Genomic DNA, 22,173 nt, shown 5'->3' on the forward strand with positions numbered 1-22,173 from the left:
TCAGGGAAACTAACCAAGTATGAGAAAACACTGTAAAAATGACCCTGAACTTAGTAGAAAACCAAAAGAAAAATCTAAATAAACAGGAACACAAGAGAAATTGAAAACACAAAGGCTAGTTAAACTTATCACAAAGTCTTTAGCATCGTGTTTTATTGTTGCACCAGCTGAACACTACAGTACACCAGTGGCAGTAAGTAAATAGGTGGGACTGATGGACTTTTTTGAGTAGCAGTGGTGTGCTTATGTTCACTAGCGCTCAACTTAGTGAGAATCGTCAGAATGAGTAGAAGAGGCCGCACTAACCAGCGTCCATTGTTACATGCATACATAGGCTGGGCTATGACTGACATGCTGGGCTATGACTGACATGCTGGGCTATGACTGACATGTACATACTTGTGCCAATGGCTCTTGGTTCAGTTCACAAAGACCTTCCACTGATAGTGACTTGGACTCATTTATGTAAGAGTTCATCTAGTCAAAACACGTCTCTTGACTATAAACGTTAAAGACACAAGGTTGTTAAGCAGCAGGCGGTTGGCTCGGCTTCCCACAGAGATGGCTAATAGAGCATTCATATGGATGGGAATCATTATTTGGCAGCTATGTAATTCTGAAGAGTTTATTGGCCCAGAAATTTGGTGTTATTGTATATGAAATTTTTGCTGTCAACTGGATCCTACCAGAATAGACAGGAGAGGTATAGTTTGATCAAACACTCAGGGTTCTAACGCGCAATAAAGTCAGGCCTGTGTTCTCAAGGACTCCCTTCTACCCTCTTACCTACGTTTTTATTAACATTACTCAAAACTCTACCAGTGCGTTAAGGTGAGCTTACCTTACCCTTCAGATACAGGACCGGTGTGATCCAACTCATCACTGAGTAAAGGGCACTGAAAGAAGGGGGCCAAGAGGCCAATGGCCTCTCATGTCTTTCACATGGTGCAGTTTTATGTCAACAGAAGCTGGAGAAGTTGTTGCTGTGTGTTTGTGCTTAAACTGTTTAACTATTTCCTTTCATATTCACTTCCTGATGTACCAGCTGCTGTCAAGTTCATCCTGAATGTCAGGAAATCACCTCCTGCTGCTGCAGCGTTTAGTGGCTCCGATGCTCAGGCTCACGCTGCATTCACTGACCTACTTGTTGAACCCCAGCAAAGTGTAAGCATAACGGTGTTTTTTTTTTTTTTTTAAGTGTACTATTATGTGCATGATATTGAAAGGCTATAATGTCAACAGATCAATCAATCTTACTATCTGAATTAATTACAGTTTTTAATAGACAAGGAGGTTCTCAGTATGGAACTGAAATTAACAAATTAAAACATAAGAAGTGGTCATTTATATAATCACCAATAAGTTTATTATTAATCAGACAAACTGATATATTTACTTATAATTTAATTGCATAAAATACAAAAACAACCAAAGGTATTCCATTTTCAACCCACTGCTACACTTTAAGAAAGGCCATTTTGTGACAAAAAATGTGGAACTATTATAATTTAACTTCTATTAAAAGCTTACCCGATTCTCAAATCTGCATTAAAACTTCACACAAATGTTAAATTCAACTACGAAAACATTTAATATTCAACCATACAGCATTCCTTTTAGAAAACAGATTTCATAAACGCATGTGCATTTAGTCGGCATACGAGTATGAACTTATTAAACTTAAGAACAAATACTGTCAAATAGGGAAAGAAATGAAGATTTTCTTTCCTTTTCTTTTTTTTCAACAGAGAGCATACACAGCATCAACAGGGAACCACAAAGAGATTTGATTTGAATTTACCTCTCAAACCCAGACTCTGGTTGTCTGTGCTCTGATTATGTGCTATGATTTGATTCAAATAACACGAAAAGCTGTAAAAACAGCGAAGCATGAGCGGAATGGATGTTACTCTTTACATTTGTGATCACGCTGATGCTGCAGATCAACACGCAGATGTCAGATCTGATTGTGGCCGTGTCACATCATTAGCCATACGAAAGCATTTTAAGTCGTTACGGTGTGCCTCTATCGCTAAAGCTAGAACATTTAAGATGAATTTAATTGTAAATAACAAAAACCCAAAAAACATTAAGGTAAGGAAATGGCAAACACACACATCTATGATTTACCTATTCATATCCACGTTGCTGCTTTCTACTTATGTCACTGGTGCGTCGTGAACAGTGGACACCCATGACTTTGGCACAGCGAGCAGCCGTTCAGTCCTCCATGGTTTGAACACTCATAGCGTTGCCATGCTAGTCACGCAGTTTGAGCAACAAATGAAGGACTGTGGTTGTACGGCTGCATCCTGCAAAACACACCACTCATCCCAAGTACAAACATTAACAGTTTGTGCTCTGGTTTTGTTGAAAAATAAATATATATATATGTAAAAGACTAAAGTAAGATGGCTGAACAGAAACTGAACTCAGATGCACAAAGGCAAATAAGGAAAACAGAGAAAAAAGTACTTTCTCCATGCAGGATAGTGATAGTAAATTTATCTAGAATCTGATTTGTGTTTAAACAAGTAGTTATGAAGAGAAAGAGGAAAGTTTCACAGCTGACAGCTCTCACTACTGAGGAATGTTTTCTGTAGAGCAGCTGAAACGCAACTGACTTAAAGTCACGATGGCTAAAGAGATGCTAAGTTTATTAGGCAGGAGAAAAACCTTTTCTCTGCACACGACAAACCCGGAAAGCCAGCACTGTCATGAATTGCGGTGGAGGTGGTGGAGAGGATGATGCTGAGAACGCAGGCAGGAGTGAAAGAATGATAATCTGTAATGAGGCAAATACTCCAAACAGCACAGATGAGTAACAGCACAAGCTCTTATACTGGTAGCAACTGGTGAGTATCCAGGCAGCACAGGCGAGCGACAGCAAAAGTTAATCTCTGGCATAAACAGTGATGGACAAGACGAGACTGAAAGAACAGAATCGACACACTGGTACGACAAGACGCTAAACGAGACAAGGACCCGACAAAGACCATTCTTCTTCTTCTTCTTCTGTTGCGTTTTATGGCAGTTTACAGACTTTGTGCATTACCGCCATCAACGACAAAGAACATGGAACACAGGTGACATTAAATACTCAGAGGATAATCAGGGAACGAAACACACCTGGGAACAAACAAGGGGTAGACGGGACAACACGGAGACTCAAAAGACACAGAAACCTAAAATAAACACACAGAAGAACTCAAATCAACACAGAGAAAACCCAATCCCGACAAGCACTGCACTATGTTACGCGTTAAACCATCAATAAGATGTATCAAAAATGGTCAACATGCTAGCATTAGCATAGCATTTCAGCAAACTGTTCAACTTTATTAAATACTGCGATGTACCATCTTAGTGGTTCTGATTTTATTTCTTTATTTTTTGTTGTAAAATGAGGAACTTTGCACCATCCTAGGGCTGAGTATTAGGGCCAAACTAAGAAATTAAATAAAAAAAAATCACGAGAATAAAGTCATAGTATTAACGAATAGAGTAAAGAAAATGATAATCATGACTTTATTATGAGAATAAAGCCATATTGTCAGAATAAAGTTGTTATATGACTTTATTCTCGTAAACTTTATGCTACAAATCAACCTTAACTTTATCCTATTACAATATTGTGACTTAATTCTCATATGAGTTTACGCTCATAATGTTATGACTTTATTCTCATTATTTTAAGGCTTTAGTCTCATAAACGTATTTATTTTTATTTTCTCAGCATGGCCCTAATACTCTGGTTGTACCATCCCAATCTTTTGCCCTCGCAAAAAGTTCAGTGACTTAAAATTTTCCTCCGTCTTAAGTAATGTCAACCGAGCTCACTCCAGTGGCACTGACTCACTGTAAATGAGTTTTTAGCCTCCTTCTTCGCTTGACTACAGTGTCTGTCAGAGGAGATAAGAGTTGCTGTGCGCGCTTTCCGAGCGTAGCTAATACATGCCCTCAGCTTGTGAGCTACACTGTCAAACTGCGACACACGACAACAGCCCAACAAAGACATTTAAATGAGAAAGGGTTGGCATGGTGTTGGTGTGATGCTTATTAAAAGATGCAATATTTAAATGCTTCCTTGCCGTAGTCCCTTTTTGCAATCTCTTGTAATGGAGGGAGACACTGACAACAGGCCTAAAATACCTGAGGCCTGGTCACGTTCTGGGCAATCAGTCCTGCAACGCGACCGTCACCACGGACACGGCCAGCCAAGGCTCAGACGCTTTCACCTCCAACCCCCGGAGCAACCGCTGCGTGTTGTTCTAATGAAGCTACCGCCTGAAGCAGGGTGATTTGTTTTCTCCATGTTATTACGGTGGCCTTTTGGCTGCCCCCTTAATTTTGTCAGTGCAGCACTATTAAACCACAAAGCCCCTGAGGGAAAACGCAGAGGGAGACTCCTGACATCCTCTCAGTTGCAGCCATCTCCAGGATGCCGGACATAGTTTTGTTTTTAGTAGCGGTGGGACTCGGTTCAATATTTTCATTGATTTAATTGTAGGATCTGTATTTAATTAATCACAGTTAATAGCATTTTAATTAATATCGACATAAAAAGTCACATTTTCCATTCAAAACTTCTTTTTTCTTTTTTTTTTTGGTGCTAATTGATTGATTAAAAAGACATCTGGGCTCAACAACAACAACAGTTAGTATAAAGGCAAAGCCTTATGATACCTTTTATTTCTATACATAGTAGTCACTTAGCATGCTCCACATTCTATTCTTGTTTAAAATATAAATGTATACATTTTTCTAATTGTTTGTCATAGTACAGAAATTTGGGAAAGATAAATACCAGGCTTTTTAAGAAACTAAAATGTCTTTGTTAAGATCGTTGGGTGTTTGAGTTCTTGGGGGTCATTTGTTCTTCTATTATTGCTCAAAAGGACTTGCTCTACCTGTTTATTCCTTTGTATTTAGTCTCTTTAATTTTTGTGCTCAGCTCTTTGTGCCTTTGTTTTTTTATTTCCTCGAGTTAGCTTTGTTCTTCTCCCCTTGATTTGTTTTTCCTTTTTTAGTCCTAGTTCAGTCTCTCCTTGTGTTTATTAATAACCTTCCCTCATCTTGCAAGTCTGCTCCTTTCCACAGCTGTTCACAATCACCTGATTTCCTCACCTGCATCTAATGTCATTATCCACTCCGTCCTCCATGTGCATGCAGCTCTCTGGTCTCATTGTTCTGGTTCTTTCTGTGACACGGTTCATCCCCCGGATTTTTTGAAAGTTTTTTTTTTTGGCTCAGGTGGTCTTTATTTGAAAGTGGGTAAAGAGAGAGAGGACAGAGAGGCTGGGACTCAAACCTGCGATGGCTGTGTCGAAGACTAAGTTGGTTGTGCTTAACCCCTGCGCCGCCACCGCACCCCTGTAATTTGAATGTTTATAAAATTCATAATGTTAATCCCTAATCCCCATCTGCCTGTACCAAGCCTTATGCAACGGTCTTAATTTTTCAGCTCAAAAATTGATGGGATCAACTTAAAAAACTGCTTGAAGATGGAGCTTTTTTCCCCCTTTTTTTAAAGCACTGAGTTTATATTTAGACGTGTATCCACTGTTTGCGAGAACTGCTCTACATCTGTGTCACATGAAGCTGACCTACTTTTGGCACCTGTGTACAGGTATTCCAGGACGACTGGACTGCATTCCGCAAAAGTTCCTCTAAATGTCGTGGCTTTGCCTCAGGAACAGTCTGTTTAATGTCACCCCACATGCGACATTAAATAGACTGTGGGGTGGCACACAGCCGCTTTTTAACCAAAAACCAATCTTTTATTTGGTGAAAAGATTGGTACTTTTAAGCCAAAAGTACCAATCTTTGGTTTAACATAAAGATATAATCACATTTGTCAAGTACCAACATGGTGCTCACTTGCTTGTGTTTGTCTTGCTGAAGTGCCAGTAATTTGAAGGACATTTCCCTTCAGAATAAGACAACATGACCTGTAAGTTTACAATGTATTGAAGCTCATCCATGATTCCTGCTATGGACAATATAGACCTGATACCATAGTTTGGGAAACATCCTAATTTCATGTTGCCTGACTCACCTTGCTGAACAGATTACTGTAGTTTTATTCAATATTTGAACCTTATGGCAGCTGGCTTTCTTATAGCTCAGCATTTTCTGATAGTTACAGGACTCACAGATAACCGTAGAACTTATTTAATCACCTTGCAGCTGATCACTGACTGAGTTTTCAGCATTTTCATCATTTGCTTGGAGTTTTAACGTCAAAGCATTTGAGATCAGTGTTCCTCAGCAGCCTATCCTTTTTCTGGATATATTTATATATATATTTTCTAGTCAGTGAAGTATTTCATCAAAGAATATCCTTGTTCTGAATTATATGTGAAATGATCAATTTTACTCAGACTATCTGAGAGGAATGTATAATAACCAGTATGTAAAACATTTGCTGCCACTGGGCCTTAAATAGGAACCACCTGCTTGACATCATTTTTGTTTACAGAGTGAATGACCTCACTGACCTCACTGACTTAACTCTATGCTGCTATATCTTTATACTGTTTCAATAATAACAGAATTACAGTAAATCAGCTTGCTTTTAATAACTTTTGGGTCTATTAGTACCATGCCATACTTTGCCGTTTCTTTAACATGTTTGCATTGTGCCATGACTGAGTTATAAGTTGTAAGAAGCTCCATAACTGGAACATAGTTCTGTGGCCTGTAACCTTAATTTGACCTGCTCCACAATTTAACTGCTTGCTCTATTCCTTAGTCTTCATAATGCTCTTTGTTCTCTACTGTTCTCCAACAATCTTCTAAGGCCTTTATTATAATAATAGCTGGATTAATACTGAGATTAAATTACACAGCTTGGTATTAGTGCTTAATATTTTCTAATTAGGTGATTTCTAAAGGCAGTTGGTTGCACTGGATTGCACTTTACTGCAAGAAAAAAAATTTTTTTTAGCAGATTTTCATTGCGAATTAAAAAAAAAAACGTGCCTCATTTTCTTCCACTGTACAATAACACACAACTCAATGTTGGGTTATTATATGAAGCTGCAATAAAATGCATTCACATTTGGGGTTGTAGCGCGACAAGACATGGAAATGTCTGAGGAGCATGAATCATTTTGCAAGACCTTCAGAAAGCCTGACAGTCGTGTTGACGGATAACAAAAAAAATCTCCCTTTCTGGAAGCTAACTATAAGTACATCAGGCCTTTGAACATGACTGTATTTATACACGTACTTGTACACAGATACTTAAGGGGGTGATTTAGTGACCTGGCTGCCTGTATGTACAGGAGGTGTCTTATCTGACTCATTTGAACATCAAACGTTGTGGCGGAGCACAAAGGTGTTGAAGTTTATTGTGTGCTTACAAGTCGAGTGGATGACTTTAATCTTTGTCCAAGTGCATTTGGAGATGTTACAGAAATAATTTGTGAGGGGTCCGTCCAGTATTAGCTTGGTACTTTAAGTGGGACGCTTCCTATTGTACGTTTATTTTGAGGCGGTGTATGGAAGTATGTAAAAGTATTTCCTACTTCCTTTATTTTTTTCACCTGATGTCGTGTGAAAGTGTCTTAAGAGGTGCAAGATGTTCGGTGAGGCCCCTCTGAGTGTTAACATGAAGCCAGCAGTATCTCAGCTCTGGGTTTTACGTGACGAAAAGCAGATGTGCCCTGAAGTTTCTAAATATTTACCTTCAGCAAAGATGGGTATTCACTTATGCACAGCTGAAACGAAGAGCTCGAAACCTTCTCTTCGTTCACCTGACAGTCGGTAGGCTGCAAGCGAACATCTGAGCTAGACTTCCTCCTGCTTGTTTTTGTGTACTTTGAAAGTCACGCCATATTTTCATTTGCCAGATCAGCCGCATTTTTGATAGGGTTGGATCTCAGCAAGCCGATCAGGACACCGCGGAGGCGGCGTCCAGTTACAGGCCCGGCTTCCTCTGCAGCGTGATCTCCGGCTCGCAGAAGCTAGGATGTCAGAGTCAGATCAAAGTGGGTTTTTTTTTTTTAATGGAGCCCTAAATTCTCAAATGGTGACCAGAACTGCTCTAAATAGAGGAATTTTAAATAGACGGCGGCAGCATCTAAAAATACCTCCCCCGTATCTGCTCCATTTTGACGTTTGTGGAACTCCTCTTGCAGTGACTCACAGACACCATTCTTTAAGCAGTGCTACCGTTTATTTTTAGCTACTTTGAGGATGATCTCTCACACGAGATCAGATTCTCAGGCGCGCGGCGATCAAATAGGTTCCTGTCGTCATCAGTCAACATGGAAACATGATTAGGAGAAAGGAACATCGTGTTTGAAGTATTAACGGGAGGTCATCTGCTGCTGCAGCTGAACTCTTCGAGCGCTTCCACAGTGGGATGATAAAGTGTGCAAATTACAATAGAGATGTTACTCTCAAAAAGGCAAATACTACACTATATAGAGTAACAGTGCTGACCTTACTGCTACCAAGCTAATATTTTATGCTTAAGGACAACTAACACAATTTAACATGATGGTTAAAAGCGTAATTAAATTAAACTAACTTAATTTAATCTATTTAAATTCATCATCCAAAAGACTTCTTCAGTTGAAGAAATGAAGAAGTCTTTTGGATGGGGCAAAATGTCTTCACAAATCAAGAGAAGAAGTCCTGTTGCCTTCTACTCAACCGTTTAGGATTGTCATGTTCCTTAATGACGGAGAATCTACAAAAGCATATTTTAAAGGGGCAGTATTATGTCACATAGTGCCATTTTATACCACAACTATGCAACTATGTTACCTTCAGTTGTTCAAATACCTATATCAAATATGACTACAAAGAAATTTGACTTCATATTTGAAATTGGGCCTCTTTAAGAACACCTGCTCTTTCTGAAACTCCGCCTTCAGGAAGTCATCACGTCTCTTGTCCAACCTACAGGTATTTTTGGACAGCTGAATCGTTGCCATGGAGATTAAAGGATTTCTCAAATGTGACTGAAAGAAATTACTGAAACACTCCAGGTATGTTGTCAATCTTATTCTTGTAATAAAATTCTAGAATTATTTTAAGAGGGAAGCTTCATTACCTCTCTGGCCCAATGAACACCAGCTAACTGGATAAGCTAGTGTTTGTTAGCTACTTAGCATCTGTAGCTAGCATAGCTAAGTCTTATTTCCATGTAAAAGCAGTTTCTCAGGCAAAGATAACTTTTGAACAAAACAGAAAAGGGAGACTGTATTTTTAAGCTGAGGTGATTTAGCTTTACGTTATTTATGCTACTGTAGCCAGCCTACATTTTTAAGTTGAAAGTCTCTTTATATTAAATATTACCCAATATCCCTCTGAGTGTAAGGATGTAATATAGAGCATTTTTAAAACTATAACAAAAAAAAGTAAAACCTACAATCTTCACAGAGATGCATTTTTAGAGAGCTCAGTAAAAAAGACCAGAAGGAAGAAAATGAACTCATCAAAAAATGACAAACTACCATGTTATCCTCTCTTGGTTTTGTATTGTGGGTTCTGCGGTCCCCCGCTTTTGTCTTCTCGTACTGTTTTCTTGGATCGTCCTTTTGGGGTTTTTGTTTTGTAGTTTGTGTTGCTTTCTGCTCTCAAGACGAAGGAATCATGCATTTGACAGGCCCGTCACCTGGATACATGCATTCCTAAACGACAATTGCAAAACCTGTTGTTTATGTTGTGATAACTTTTTAATGCCATTGTTTTTTCCTTTTTTTTGCTAGGCTCAACATGTTAAAATGTGACTCCTGCTTCTTATTTACAGCATTGCTAGCTATAAGTTTATACGTCCAGTTTTGTTTTTTTTCCTGTTACAACTAAAACCTCCAATGTATTTAAATGATATTTTGTGGAAGTAGAGAAGAAGGGGTGAAGAGAAAGTCTTCATGCTTTTTTGTGTTAATGTAATATTTGATAGCTGCACTCGCATTAGCTTACTAGCTAATATGAAAGAGCTCACATACTAAAACAGCCTTTCTCCTGAATAGGGGCTACTTTCAAGTTCACTCTGTGATGCTAACGCACAAGCAATGCATGAATAGACACTCCTGGCATTAATGAACAATTCACACTCACTCACTCTAGCCTAAAAACTGCTTGTTGACTGATGTGTTTCCTCTTATATGTGTCTGTCTTTGTCTCCCACAGGCCTTTGAATCCTGGTTGGTCATGACTTGTTATGTTTGACTCTCTTCTGTGCCTTTCTAATAACTTTCAAAATTGCAATCTGCTGGTTTTCCTCAGAAACGTTTTAAACTACTTTGAATGATTAGTTGTTTGGTAACCAGGATCAACTGGAATGCATGTGTGATTGAATTTATTAATGTTTTTTGTAAAGTACCTTGAGATGACGTTTATTGTGAATTGGTGTTATTTAAATAGATTAGATTGAATCTAATTGAATATCCAAGCTTAAAATTATTAGATGCCAATAAACAACACCTACACTCTAACCAGTATTTTCAGTTTTAACTGTGCTGGTTTCATTTAACCCATAGATAGATGGATGGTCTCTGGACAGCTAACCATCAACATAAAGCCCGTCTACAGTTACTACTCCTCATGCTCACTCGGCGATAAGCCTACCTCATCAAAAGAAGAGCCAGTTGACGGATCTACATCAGGAGCTTGTCATTAACACACCAGTACATGCTTTCAAGCCAACTCAACTCTTTGTTTAAAGTTCCCAAATTTTGGTACAGTGGTTCTTGACTGACTAGATTCTTGACTGGTGTGCGCTATAAAGCGTCACCTGGAAGCTTTAGCTCCCCCTGGAGGAAATCTTGCATGATCTCCATCGAAAGACAAAAAAACAAGTTTGCTTTAATGTCAGGCATGCCATAGCATGTCTTTGTTGTATTGCTTTTGTCGTTGGGGAGCCGTTTTGCCACTTGTTGGCTAACAATCCTCTCAGAGCTAGTGAGAGTTCCTTGTTGAGGACTTTACAAAGGTCAGTCTGGCCTCAAAGCTGGTTAGCTTCTGGTCAATAGCAACAAGGATATCAACACAGAAATTGCCAATACTTATCAACATAGAGCTGGAGGCTGTCCTAGGTTTCTTCCCAGGGTTTTCTTGGGTGGAACGAAAAGGACATAGGTGAATATTTTGATTTAATTTGATATATGGCTGGTTTATCCTGAGCTGGATCATTTGTTCATTAGTGCTCCACCATGATTACTCATCACCAACTCTCACGAGATGGTCATGGTCTAATTTGCGACCTCTCCAAGAAAACTTAACACTGCACATCACCTTAAGCGTCACTACAAGGTAGTGGCAGCATGATGTTATGGGGATTCTTTTCTACAGCATGGACAGGGAAGCTGGTCAGAGTTGATGGGAGCAATTATTGCTTGGGAATCAGTTGGACGTCTCTCCACAAAGAAAATGATTAGTGCAACCGGAGCCAACTCTTTCTTGCCCCATATTCTTCTGACTAAAGGACGGCTTCAGTGTTCCATGCACAAAAACAGCTGTAATCCTCATACATTTGCTCTTATGGTTTGGATTTTTTTTTTGTATAAAGGGGGCTTACATGCAAACACAAAAGTGTGGTTAAAAACTAAACCAACATTTAGGCATTTCAGCATTGCCTGGTGGGAAATCCAAAAGTACTGTGAAGTATAATTATGTTGATTGTGATGTAACGGAACAAATTTAGGTAAAGACGGTCTAAATTATGGACTGAGCTGTTTCTCTCAACCCTAACTGCAGCTGATCTAATTTCAGTACGTCTTGTCAATATTACTGCTTCTCAGTTTCCACAGAACTGTCCTCTAAAACGCCTGCAAAGTGTTAAAATATTCACTCAGTAAAAGCCTGCCACACGAGGATCGAGGTGGTTACCACGTGAGCATATTTTTCCATTCAGGCAAAAGCAGCGCATAAATATCTGAATTACATCTAAACAGAAAAAGCATGTGATTTAAGGTAAACCCTTATTTGCTGAAAGACTCGGTGTGTGTTCTGCGATGCAGTCCACCTTAAAAAGTTAGGTCAGGACAACGTTTGGAATTGTCCCGCGACCAGCAAATTACACATCCCTCCTGGATACGAAACATCTGGACAACTGAAGGGCTCAGAGGAGCTTAAAGTGAGACAGCTGTGAGACAGTACAGCAGACAGACTCTGGTCGCCGACATGAATCTTGCTCTGCTGGCGTCTGTCTTGTCTTTGCTGGCCACAGTGGCAGCTCAGCCATATGACCACTATGACATGGGCTGGGTGAATGGCTACCGCCAGGGCTTCAACTTCCAGTGCCCCCATGGAGAGCTCCTGGTTGCCATCAGGAGCTACTTCAGTGAGAAGGAAGGCTCGGACCGACTGTGGTCTTTTGAGTGCCAGCCTGTACCTGAGAATCTGGGTGAGCCAAGCGACTGCTGGTGGGACGACATCAACCGAGCCGGATTGGAGTGGTGGGTACTGCCTTTCTTTGACTCCTCAGCTGGATAGGCTTTTAGTTGCCACACACTGAGAGTAGGATGCCTGAAATTCAAATATATGGATCTCCAGGGTGTCAGTAGATATACAGAAGAGTTGAGTTGAACATTTCCTATAAAACAACGATCGATAGTCATTTCATAGCTGCTCACTCACTTTTTAAATGTATAATTTAGAGTGAGGCTAAGTAAAATAGATTTAATAAGTAATAAAGCATATTTCAAATGACCAAACCTAAAGTTGATTGGTGGTACAAATCCTGGGTTGGGACATGAAGTAAGTGACTTTGTCTTGATGTTTGAGTTGAAGAGAAAATTCAAATTCAAAAGTACTTTATTGATCCTAAAGAAAAATTAAATGTTTCTTTGTTGAAATTAAATGAAAACCTTATGTGGTTTTCATTTATGTGGTTTCCCTTATTTGGAGGGATCTCACTTTTGAATCTGGTTAAGCAATTCAGAATGACATAAAAATAATCTCCTTTTCACTCATCTGGGGTTCAGACATTGATCTAAAAATGTTAATTCTCTTTGGAAACAAACTTTACAAAGATGGCTCACTTTTTTTTTTTTTTTTTTGAACGGAGGTTCAGCTGAGGCAGATACCTGCAAGTCCGCTTTACCATTATTACTACTACTACTAATAATAAATTTTATTTAAAACACACTTTACATTTACAAAAATCTCAAAGTGCTGCTATTAACATAAAACCGCAACAAACAGTGACCATAAAATACGGCTTTAAACATTCCTAACCTGTTGGCTGCAAAGTTCATATGAAGTCAAATTTCCTGTGCGCTCAATGCGTCTGCACTGTTTACAATTAACTTCCCACATATCAGATAACGTTTTAGCATCAATACTTTGTTGTTGCTTCCCAAATAACTAGCTAGAGCTTCTCCTTCGTTAAAAAACAATAACTTTAGACTTAAAAATTGTAAGTAAGTCATAGCCCACCATCAACACATACTGCAAAACAAAATGCTAGCATTTTTGCCCAGATTATCCTCTTCTGAGGTTGATACAATTTTATTGATTTTTACGAGCTTTATTTTTAAAGAGCTATGACTTTCTGGCTCTTAATCCATGAAATGCAGCATACTGTGGTGTGTGCTTCCCTTGTAAGGTTAGTACTATCAGCCCATGTCTTCTTGGCGTGAGTATGAGAGGAGTTGTTTTAAGAAGGTATAATATGTTTGTCTTGGGCCCTGTTTGACTTGTTGTTAGCTTTAGCCTCTGGTAGCAAGTGCGAGAACATTTTTAACTGGTTACAATCTCTCCACAGATCCCCAGTTAAAAAAAAAAACTCAATTACTTCTTTAATAATTGAATATTTATTAAATAAAAATATAAAACAATCACGTAGCCGGTTGTTACACATTCGAGAATTGTTTTTGCCCATTTTAAAGGATTAGTTAGTTAGTTAAGTGTTGAGAAAATTTGAAATAATTTGCATTTACTTTGCTTTTCAAACTAAGTATGCAATTTTCAAATCTATTTTTGACAACAAACAAGATTAATGTTTAGAACAACATTTTTTTCACAAGTGATAATTTGTCACTTGGACAAATTCTAAGCAGACCCGGCTAGAAACCAGCCACTTTTTAATAATTAACTAAGAAGGGACAAAGGATGTTAATGAACATATCAATGTAAATATGTCAGAATCAGCCATCGGGTTACTTTATCTCTGTAGTTAGTTATGAAAATGATATATTTAACATTAGTTGTACATTTATGAATAACTCCTAAGTGGCACCAGTATGCAACATTTTCATTTGTCTCAAACTGAAATTGCATGACAGATTTCACACGTGTTCCTTTTTTTATTGCCATCATAAAATGCCGGATTCTGTTGGAGAAGCAAAGCAGGCCCTCTAGACCCGGTATGAATCATCATCTTTCTCCGATACGTTTCCTGGGAACGCAGCCGTGTCCAAAAAATTCGAACATCTCCGTCCAGAGTCCTTTGTCAGAGGCCCATTTAGAAATCCTTGCACCGGATTTATAGGCCGTATGGTTTTAGACTTTTTAAAAAATCTTTGCAACACGGCACTCATAAAAATCGAATGGTGTTAACAGACTGTGCGCGCACAATCCCGACCAAGCCTAGCCAGTTAGTGGGTACATTTAAAAGAAAGAAAAAGATAGATGACAGAAACTTTATTAATTCCTTTGGGATTTTACCTGCTGTCTCTCACACAGCAGCACATCAAATATAAAAAAAAACCAAACTTTTAAAACAAAGAAGCTGCTGTTGGATTTAAATGTGCGTTTTTAGATGCCGAAACCAAAAGTAAACACCTTTCTCTAACCATCAGTTTCACTGAAAGCTTTTCTAATTAAGGGATTTAAATGACCCTTTGGAAAAAAACACCATTGAAAGGAGGAATTGTAGTCTGACGACGGCGTGCTTCGGTCAAACAAAACCTAAACCACTCTATATCTGCTTCTGATGACAGGTGTGGTTTGGAGAAAAAACGCACAATTTAAATCCTAAACTTTTTCCTTTGGGTTAAGCTTAAGTGAACTCAATGCACCACTTGGACTACAGTGTGAAAGTTTTTTTTTTTTTTTTTTATTGCTGCTACGCCCGCCTGTCTTTATCATAGCGGGCTGATTGAATTCAACAGGGTAGAACATTGCCCTGCAGGAAATGACCCCGACTGACTGAAAGCTGTGTTCATCTTTGCCGTGATAAGTTCCTACACACGCAGCATTTCCTGTTGTCTGGTTCTGGTACATCTAAGATGTCCAGAACCAGTATAGTATGGGGCCAAAGCAAAAATGAAGAAAAAAACCCCCAAAACAAACTGTAACTCATAACTTGTGTCTTTGCAGGACATCCACCTGTACCCGGAATGGCCTGGTGGCGGGCGTTCAAAGCAAGTACTTTGAATCCACCCTCGACCGCGAATGGCAGTTCTACTGCTGCTACTACAAACGCCGCTGTCCGTACTCCTGCATGTACGTTCTCACACAGTACGCCGGGCACGTTGAGGAAGCAGTCTGTCACTTTTTGGCACCTTCTTTCTTGAGAGTTAGATGAGAGCAAATCGAGAGCAACCACAAGAGTACGGCACAAAGAGCTGGGAGAAAAGGCTCATTCACATTCACAATACGTTCTAGCCAAAAACGGTTAAAGCACCCAGAAGAATTTGTCATATCTGGATATGATATAGCACACATCCAGAAGTAAGGTATAGCAGATGTCCAAGTGTATCAGGACTTGACCAATGAGCTTGAACTGGGAGTGTTGTGTTGTGCAACCATTTAGCAGATTTCATAATGACTGAAGCAGTGAGGACATAAGGATGAAAAGGAATTTCTTGATTTGACCACACAGCCTCGATCAGTTCTGTTACTGTATGTAAAGTTGCACTGTTCTTGTTGGCCATTTAATTTCTTTTGTCTGTGATTATGTGATTTCAGAATTGGGTAGTAACTGGTTACATTTACTTGAGTAACTTTTTTATAAAATATGTACTTTTAGGATTATTTTTTTACTACACTGTACTTTTTACTTGCATAATTTTATCACAAAGTATCACTATTATTAGTTGATTAAATGTCTGGTTACTCTGCCCTCTGTGAGTAACACAACTGAATGAAGAACAAGTTTTTACCAAAAAAATTCACATTTTGTAATTTGTTTTCATGTTATTTCTATAAATTATTGTCATTTTATAACAAATACCAGAATCACCACATAACCTTATGTTTTGCTCTGTCTGATTATGTAATTTTTAAATATCAAATGACTGATGTTTTGATCAATCAGTAACTGAGTAGCGTTTTTATCAAATACGTTTTTACCCTTAATGAAGAAATATCATGGACGACTACTTTGTACTTCTACTTGAGTAAAAATATGTTGAAATGGTGCTACTCTTACTTGAGTACAATTTTTGAGTACAGGTTAAAACTCCCCATCAGGCTCCTGAGTCAATACTTTCTGTAAAAAAAGACAAAATTTTACTTTTCATCTATTCTTTGCAAAACAACTCAAGTTCAGTCAAATTCAAATAAGAGCATCTGTGAGCATTGATTTTGAAGTATTCCCAAAGTTCCTGGATTAATGTCTGAGCTTTGACTGGGCCAATATAACACAAATATGCTTTGATCTGAGCAGTTACGGCATAGCTGTGGCCCATTGTCCCCGCTGTGTCCCCAAAGCATGATGCTACCACCGCCGTGTTTCACCGTTTGCTGTGCGTTGATACATTGTTAGTTTTCCAACATAAATATTTCCTTGCGAGTAAGCCAAAACTCACTACCGCTGCCAAGAAATAGCCCTACTTACATGCACCAGTTGGAAATTCTCCATAACAGGAAATGGATTAATTCAAATTGTTCAAAATATATGAGATTAAAGCACAATCCAGAATTTCTGTTTGGCTCCTGCAACTCTCAGCAAAGTAAGAACAGAAATTTGGTACCTGTAAATGTTATATATTAGCCTCTACATTTTAAAAACGTTAAACAATCATCCGCTGCGTTCCTCAGGAAGACCACCGACGTTCCTGAATACTACAGAGAGGAGGGAGAGATGGTCATCCCTGCTTATGGCTACTTCATCCGAGGGGCCCAGACCACATTCAGCGGAGTGCTCAGGTTAGGCCCAAAACACCAACAACTTATTTGTGAATGGACACAACCTGTTCAAATACAGCCTGGCCAGAAAAGGAAGATCATTTTGTAGTAAATAATGCAAGAACTCCCCATGTGACTCATTTGTCGAACTGACAGTTTTTCCTTCTCGTTCCTTTATTTCAGAGATCGGCAGTGGAAGTACATCTTGTGCAGACTGACGGACTTTGACTGTGAATTTGAGAATTTATAGTCCTTGTAAGGAGGGTCTTATTTACACACAAACATGTGAAAACATATAACCACTAGTTATTCAGCCGTACCACAGTAACGACAAAGCATAAACGTATTAAAGCTCTTGTTTATGTCTTTTCATGTAATAAATAGACCAACTTAAGGAATGTTGTCTTGTAACCACTCTTCTTTTTTTGTATTGCTTTAGCATTAAGAACTGATACATGATGATACAAAATGATACACAGTGAAATAAGCATCTGCACAGCTGTGGAGTCAAGAGAACATGTAAGCTCCGCAGCTTTTCACCTGGGGAGGACTGTTAACAGCATGTTTTGCAAGTGTTTCCCAGACCGTAAAATGTTTATAGCATTTTGGACAAAAAAGAAAAAAAGGCTCTCTTCTACAATTTCCCAGCAAGAGAAACAAAAGTGCTCAGTGAGCTGTGTGATTAAGGATATTCTTTGGATGGAAAAATTGGAGCTATAGTTTAGAGTAATGAGGAGGAACCAGGCATTATGGGTGTTGCAGCCAACTGTGTCGCACCTGCATTGAATGGATGCCAAACCGTTTCTTCGTGTATAACATGTTATGTTTGCCATTTTTATCTGTGTGAAAAAAAAATGGAATAAAAAAATATTTATTGTTAAAGATTATTGTGTTTACTTTATGGAAATACTTTTTTTTTTTTAAATAAGTAAAACATTTAAAATTTCTTTGCACATCATATGAAAATGATGCAAAGGAACTAACTACATGGGAAGTAGTGGGAGTTGTGGGAGAATGATGGGAAAGTATGAGCCTCCCAAACGTTAGCTGAGCCATGATGAGCTCCTTTGGGCTTAAGTTGGCTTAAGGTAAGATATAAACTGATGATATTGCCATAACAGAAAACAGAGAAGGAAAATTGTTAGTGTGTCTGCATACTTCTTCAAAGGGTTTGACATCAGGGATTAGGGTTTTGGTGTGTATCCACAGCGGTCATTGGGTGAGAGGCACACCCGTAAGGACAATTTTGGGAAGCTAATTAAATTAACCGTCACGTTTTTGGACTGTGGCAGGAAGACGGAGAACCCGGAGAGGGCATGAGTGAATGTGGCTTTATCTGGGAAAATAAGAGTGAGTTATAATGCTGCACTGAATTTCCCTCAGAATCAAGAGCGAATTTTCTCACATCTGAGTTACAGATGCTAGCTACTACTGTTAGAAAATTATTAGCAATTTAAACACAAACCAATGTATTTCTCACTGCTATATTGATCTAAACGAGGTTTAGCTAGTTTCAAATGCTAACTTCTACTGTTAGCTATTTACTTGCAATTTAAACACAAACCAATGTATTTCTCACAGCTACGTTGATCCCAACGAGGTTATACAGCACTTTGAGTGCTACAGGATTAATGTGATACGAACCATCAGAAGATGGTCAATAGATTGACCAGAGATTCTTTAAAACACAGTTTGAGAAAAAAAAAAACTTTTTTCTAACTGTGAACAAGCATGTCCGTCGCTTTATTTTTAGCGAAGAGGCCACTGCAAAACTAGACAAGCACAGAAACATGGAATACACAAAGTTCTGGACTCATTAGAATTTCATTGAAACTCTTAGCCAGTTGAGAAACCTTTCCTCTGCTTCCGCTTTGTGTCTTCCCAAAAATGTCTCCTTCTCGTGAGTCCAGTTTGTTTTACTTCGTCTTGTGTGCTGGATCCTTACAGCTCGCCTTTGCAGAATGTGAACTCGGACCAACAAGTACAGCCAAGATGTTTGGCTGCCATTTTGTCCGCGTTCTTAGTCCATTTGTTCTGGGGGTTTGTTCACCGACTCAACCTTCCAAATCCATTCAAACTTAATGGTGTGGACTGGATAAAAGTCACCAGTCTCCCTGCGCCGTCTTGAAAGGGACAGGCGACCAGGGCCAGTGTAGCTTTCAGCTTTGTTTGTTTATTGGAGCTGCTGTCTCCAGGCTCAGGGCCAAACACCGCTGGGGTTTGGCCCAGCTGTCACAGCTGTCCCTTAGAACGGTGGCCAGCGAAGAGCCACACGCGTGCAGCGGCCTCCTGCCCTCAGAGACCTCCTATCCCTGTGAGGGAAAGCCTCCTTCCTGAGTCCGAAGATTTAGGAAGATTTAAAGTCCCGCTTCATCCTCTCCTCCCACCTACAAGTTTTCATTACAGCAAGATGAAGAACGATCCTTTCAAAACAATACCTACTCTGGCTGTAATTAAAGTTTAGAGGAGAAGCCACAAAGCTATTAAAGTCTCCTTACTGCAATCACTTTTAGAATCTGTAGTTAGCTGCCATGTAATTAAGTACTAAATATACTTTTATGGCAGCAAAGCAACATGGAGAATAGGTTTCCAAACTCTGCCTTTTTTACCAGAAGCAAACGTTTTCATTGTATGACGCGTAAAAGACATATGCCACATACTTGTGGCAATGTCACAGATTGAATGTTTTACTTATAAACGCAATACATAAATGAAGCTGAAAAGGTGTAAAACTGAGCAAAACTCCATAAAATGGTGATAAAAATGAAACAAGGATTTAGGGCTGAAACGATTCCTCGAGTGATTCGAGTTCCTCGATTATTAAAATTCCTCGAGGAAAATGTATCTGCCTGGAAGCTTCGTTAAGTTATGTTTTATTATTTAATGCACCGTGTTCCGGTCGGGGTATTACTTGCGTTGCGCAGAGCTCTCACTTCCGCCTGAGTTGATGACGAAAGCTAAGTGTTAGCAGCATAACGTCCTGAAGATTTTATTGATTCATGATATTGTCAGGGTTTTTGTAGTTTTTCGGGGGACCGATGAGCATAAAATGACGGGAGCTGATGCTTGGAGTACGGCGGCCTTTCTCTTCCGGGAGCTGCTGGTTCAGAGCGACCGGCGGGGACGAGCACGGCGGGATTATTTATAATAGCAGATAGACTGAACACTGTGCTTTAGATGCCTAATTTTACGGACGAACCGGAAAATAAATTTCGGATCATTCCAGTCGTTACACACCTGGTAGATGTGTTTGTGTACGACGAAGGAAGGTGCCGAATCCCGTCGCTATTATTGCTGAACACAAAGCTATAAATGTCCGGGCAAGGTGAGAGTTCATCTATTAAACTCACTGAAGATGAATACATAAACCAAAGGCCGGAGTATAGACATTTTCTTTTATAAGCGTATTTGTGAGCCTGCCTCTTTATTATTAAATTGAATATAATTTCAGATTTTTGTGTAACTTTTCTTCAGGCTAACGTAGAAACTGAGCTATTATTGTTACAAGTTAATTTTCCAAACTACATAAAAGTTATTGTTAGGGAAGCTCAAATGTGAAAAATTGGACTTATGTTGATATGCAATAGCAATACTGCTGTTATGTTAGATTTACCAATCTGATTACTCGATTAATCGTAAGAATAATCGATAGATTACTCGATTAATCGTAAGAATAATCGATAGATTACTCGATTAATCGTAAGAATAATCGATAGATTACTCGATTACTAACATATTCGTTTACAACAGCCCTACAAGGATTTCATTCTAACACCTGATTACCAGCTTTATGAAAACGTCTTAATGTCAAACTATCGGATAAATTCAAAGCAGTGCAGAAAAATATGTACTTTTTTATTGGAGACATTTTATAAATGTAACACTGTTTCCAGTCACTCTTAGCAATTTTTGCAAACAAAAATAATGGTAGTCATTTTGACAAAAAATATTCTGCATTCAGCTGTCCTAAAACAGCTCATAGAGTTGTTGAGCCGTTAAACGCACATCTTGGACTCACTCGCAGTAAGGAAACCACTTTAAATATGAACATGAATAATAAATCCTAGATTTAAAAAAATATTAATAATATTGGCCTTTAGATTCTAGAAGCTAAGTGCTGCTGAATCACATGAATAACTGATGAGCAAATACGAACATCTCTGTGAAACAAGCAGAAGTTTTCATTCAGATGTCACTAACAAAGACGTTCGAGCAGAGAAGTGTGGCTGCAGATCGATCTGAGAACGTAGACAAAAGCAAAAAAAAAAAAAAACTTCAAATATGACCTGGCGAAGCAATCTTTTGCTTTCACTGGAAGGCTGGACTGCAGCCTTTTTTTTCAGGTTTAGGTATTTCTTAAAATTTCCCCAACAGACTTGTTTGTTTCTCGTTTGAATAGTACGGGATGAAAGTCCAATTATTTCGTGGAAAATTATTACAGATGTTTATTCATTTTACTACTACACCAAAACCTGGAATTTTAGGCAGGGGTTGTGCAGACTTCAACGTATAAAGGTGTGTTTCAGTCACCCATTACAGGTTGACTCATAGTGAGCTTTCAAACCACTAAATACTATTGGCCCGTTACGCAAACCCGAGTGTGTGGCGTTTTATCGCCATTCATTCTTTTATTGCAGGGACTTTGCCTTGAAGATTACTGGCTGGTTGTCGTTCTAATCTACTGAGCTATGCGATCGCATACCTACACTGGCCTGCGAAATAAGATCCGAGCAGAACTTTCGGGTTTGCTCCCCATAAGAGTAGATAATATTCGCAACTCTTGATTTTTATATACAGCACATTTAAAAAGCATTCATGCTTTTGTGCTTTTTTTCTTATACAAGCAAAAACTTTATGTGATAGATCAACACAAAGTCACAAATTGTAAAGTGGAAGGATAATGATAGATGTGCAAAAAAAAAAAAAGGGGGTAGAGGAGTCTGAAAAGTGTGGCTTACTTATTTATTCAAGTTCCTCAGTTTGATATCCCTAAATAAAATCCAGTTACTTTCAGAAACCACTTAATTAGTAAAGAGACCCCCTGTGTTTAGTTAGTTAGTTAGTTAGTTAGTTGTCCAAGTTATAAAAAAAGATAAAACAAATTATTTTGTAGTTTTCTTCCTGTTTGACCACAAAGCA

General features: G+C 38.7%; 1 protein-coding gene across 1 annotated transcript; it reads left to right on the top strand.

Moving 5' to 3' along the window:
* Positions 1-12,004: 12,004 nt before the first annotated feature.
* On the top strand, positions 12,005-17,432 carry dpt (dermatopontin). Its single transcript, XM_005804458.2, has 4 exons — positions 12,005-12,416; positions 15,283-15,408; positions 16,948-17,055; positions 17,218-17,432. The coding sequence occupies exons 1-4, from the start codon at positions 12,142-12,144 to the stop codon at positions 17,282-17,284; spliced, it is 576 nt and encodes a 191-aa protein (XP_005804515.1). The 5' UTR covers positions 12,005-12,141; the 3' UTR covers positions 17,285-17,432.
* Positions 17,433-22,173: the final 4,741 nt, after the last annotated feature.

Source organism: Xiphophorus maculatus, chromosome 9, assembly GCF_002775205.1.
Source record: "Xiphophorus maculatus strain JP 163 A chromosome 9, X_maculatus-5.0-male, whole genome shotgun sequence".
Lineage (NCBI taxonomy): Eukaryota > Metazoa > Chordata > Actinopteri > Cyprinodontiformes > Poeciliidae > Xiphophorus > Xiphophorus maculatus.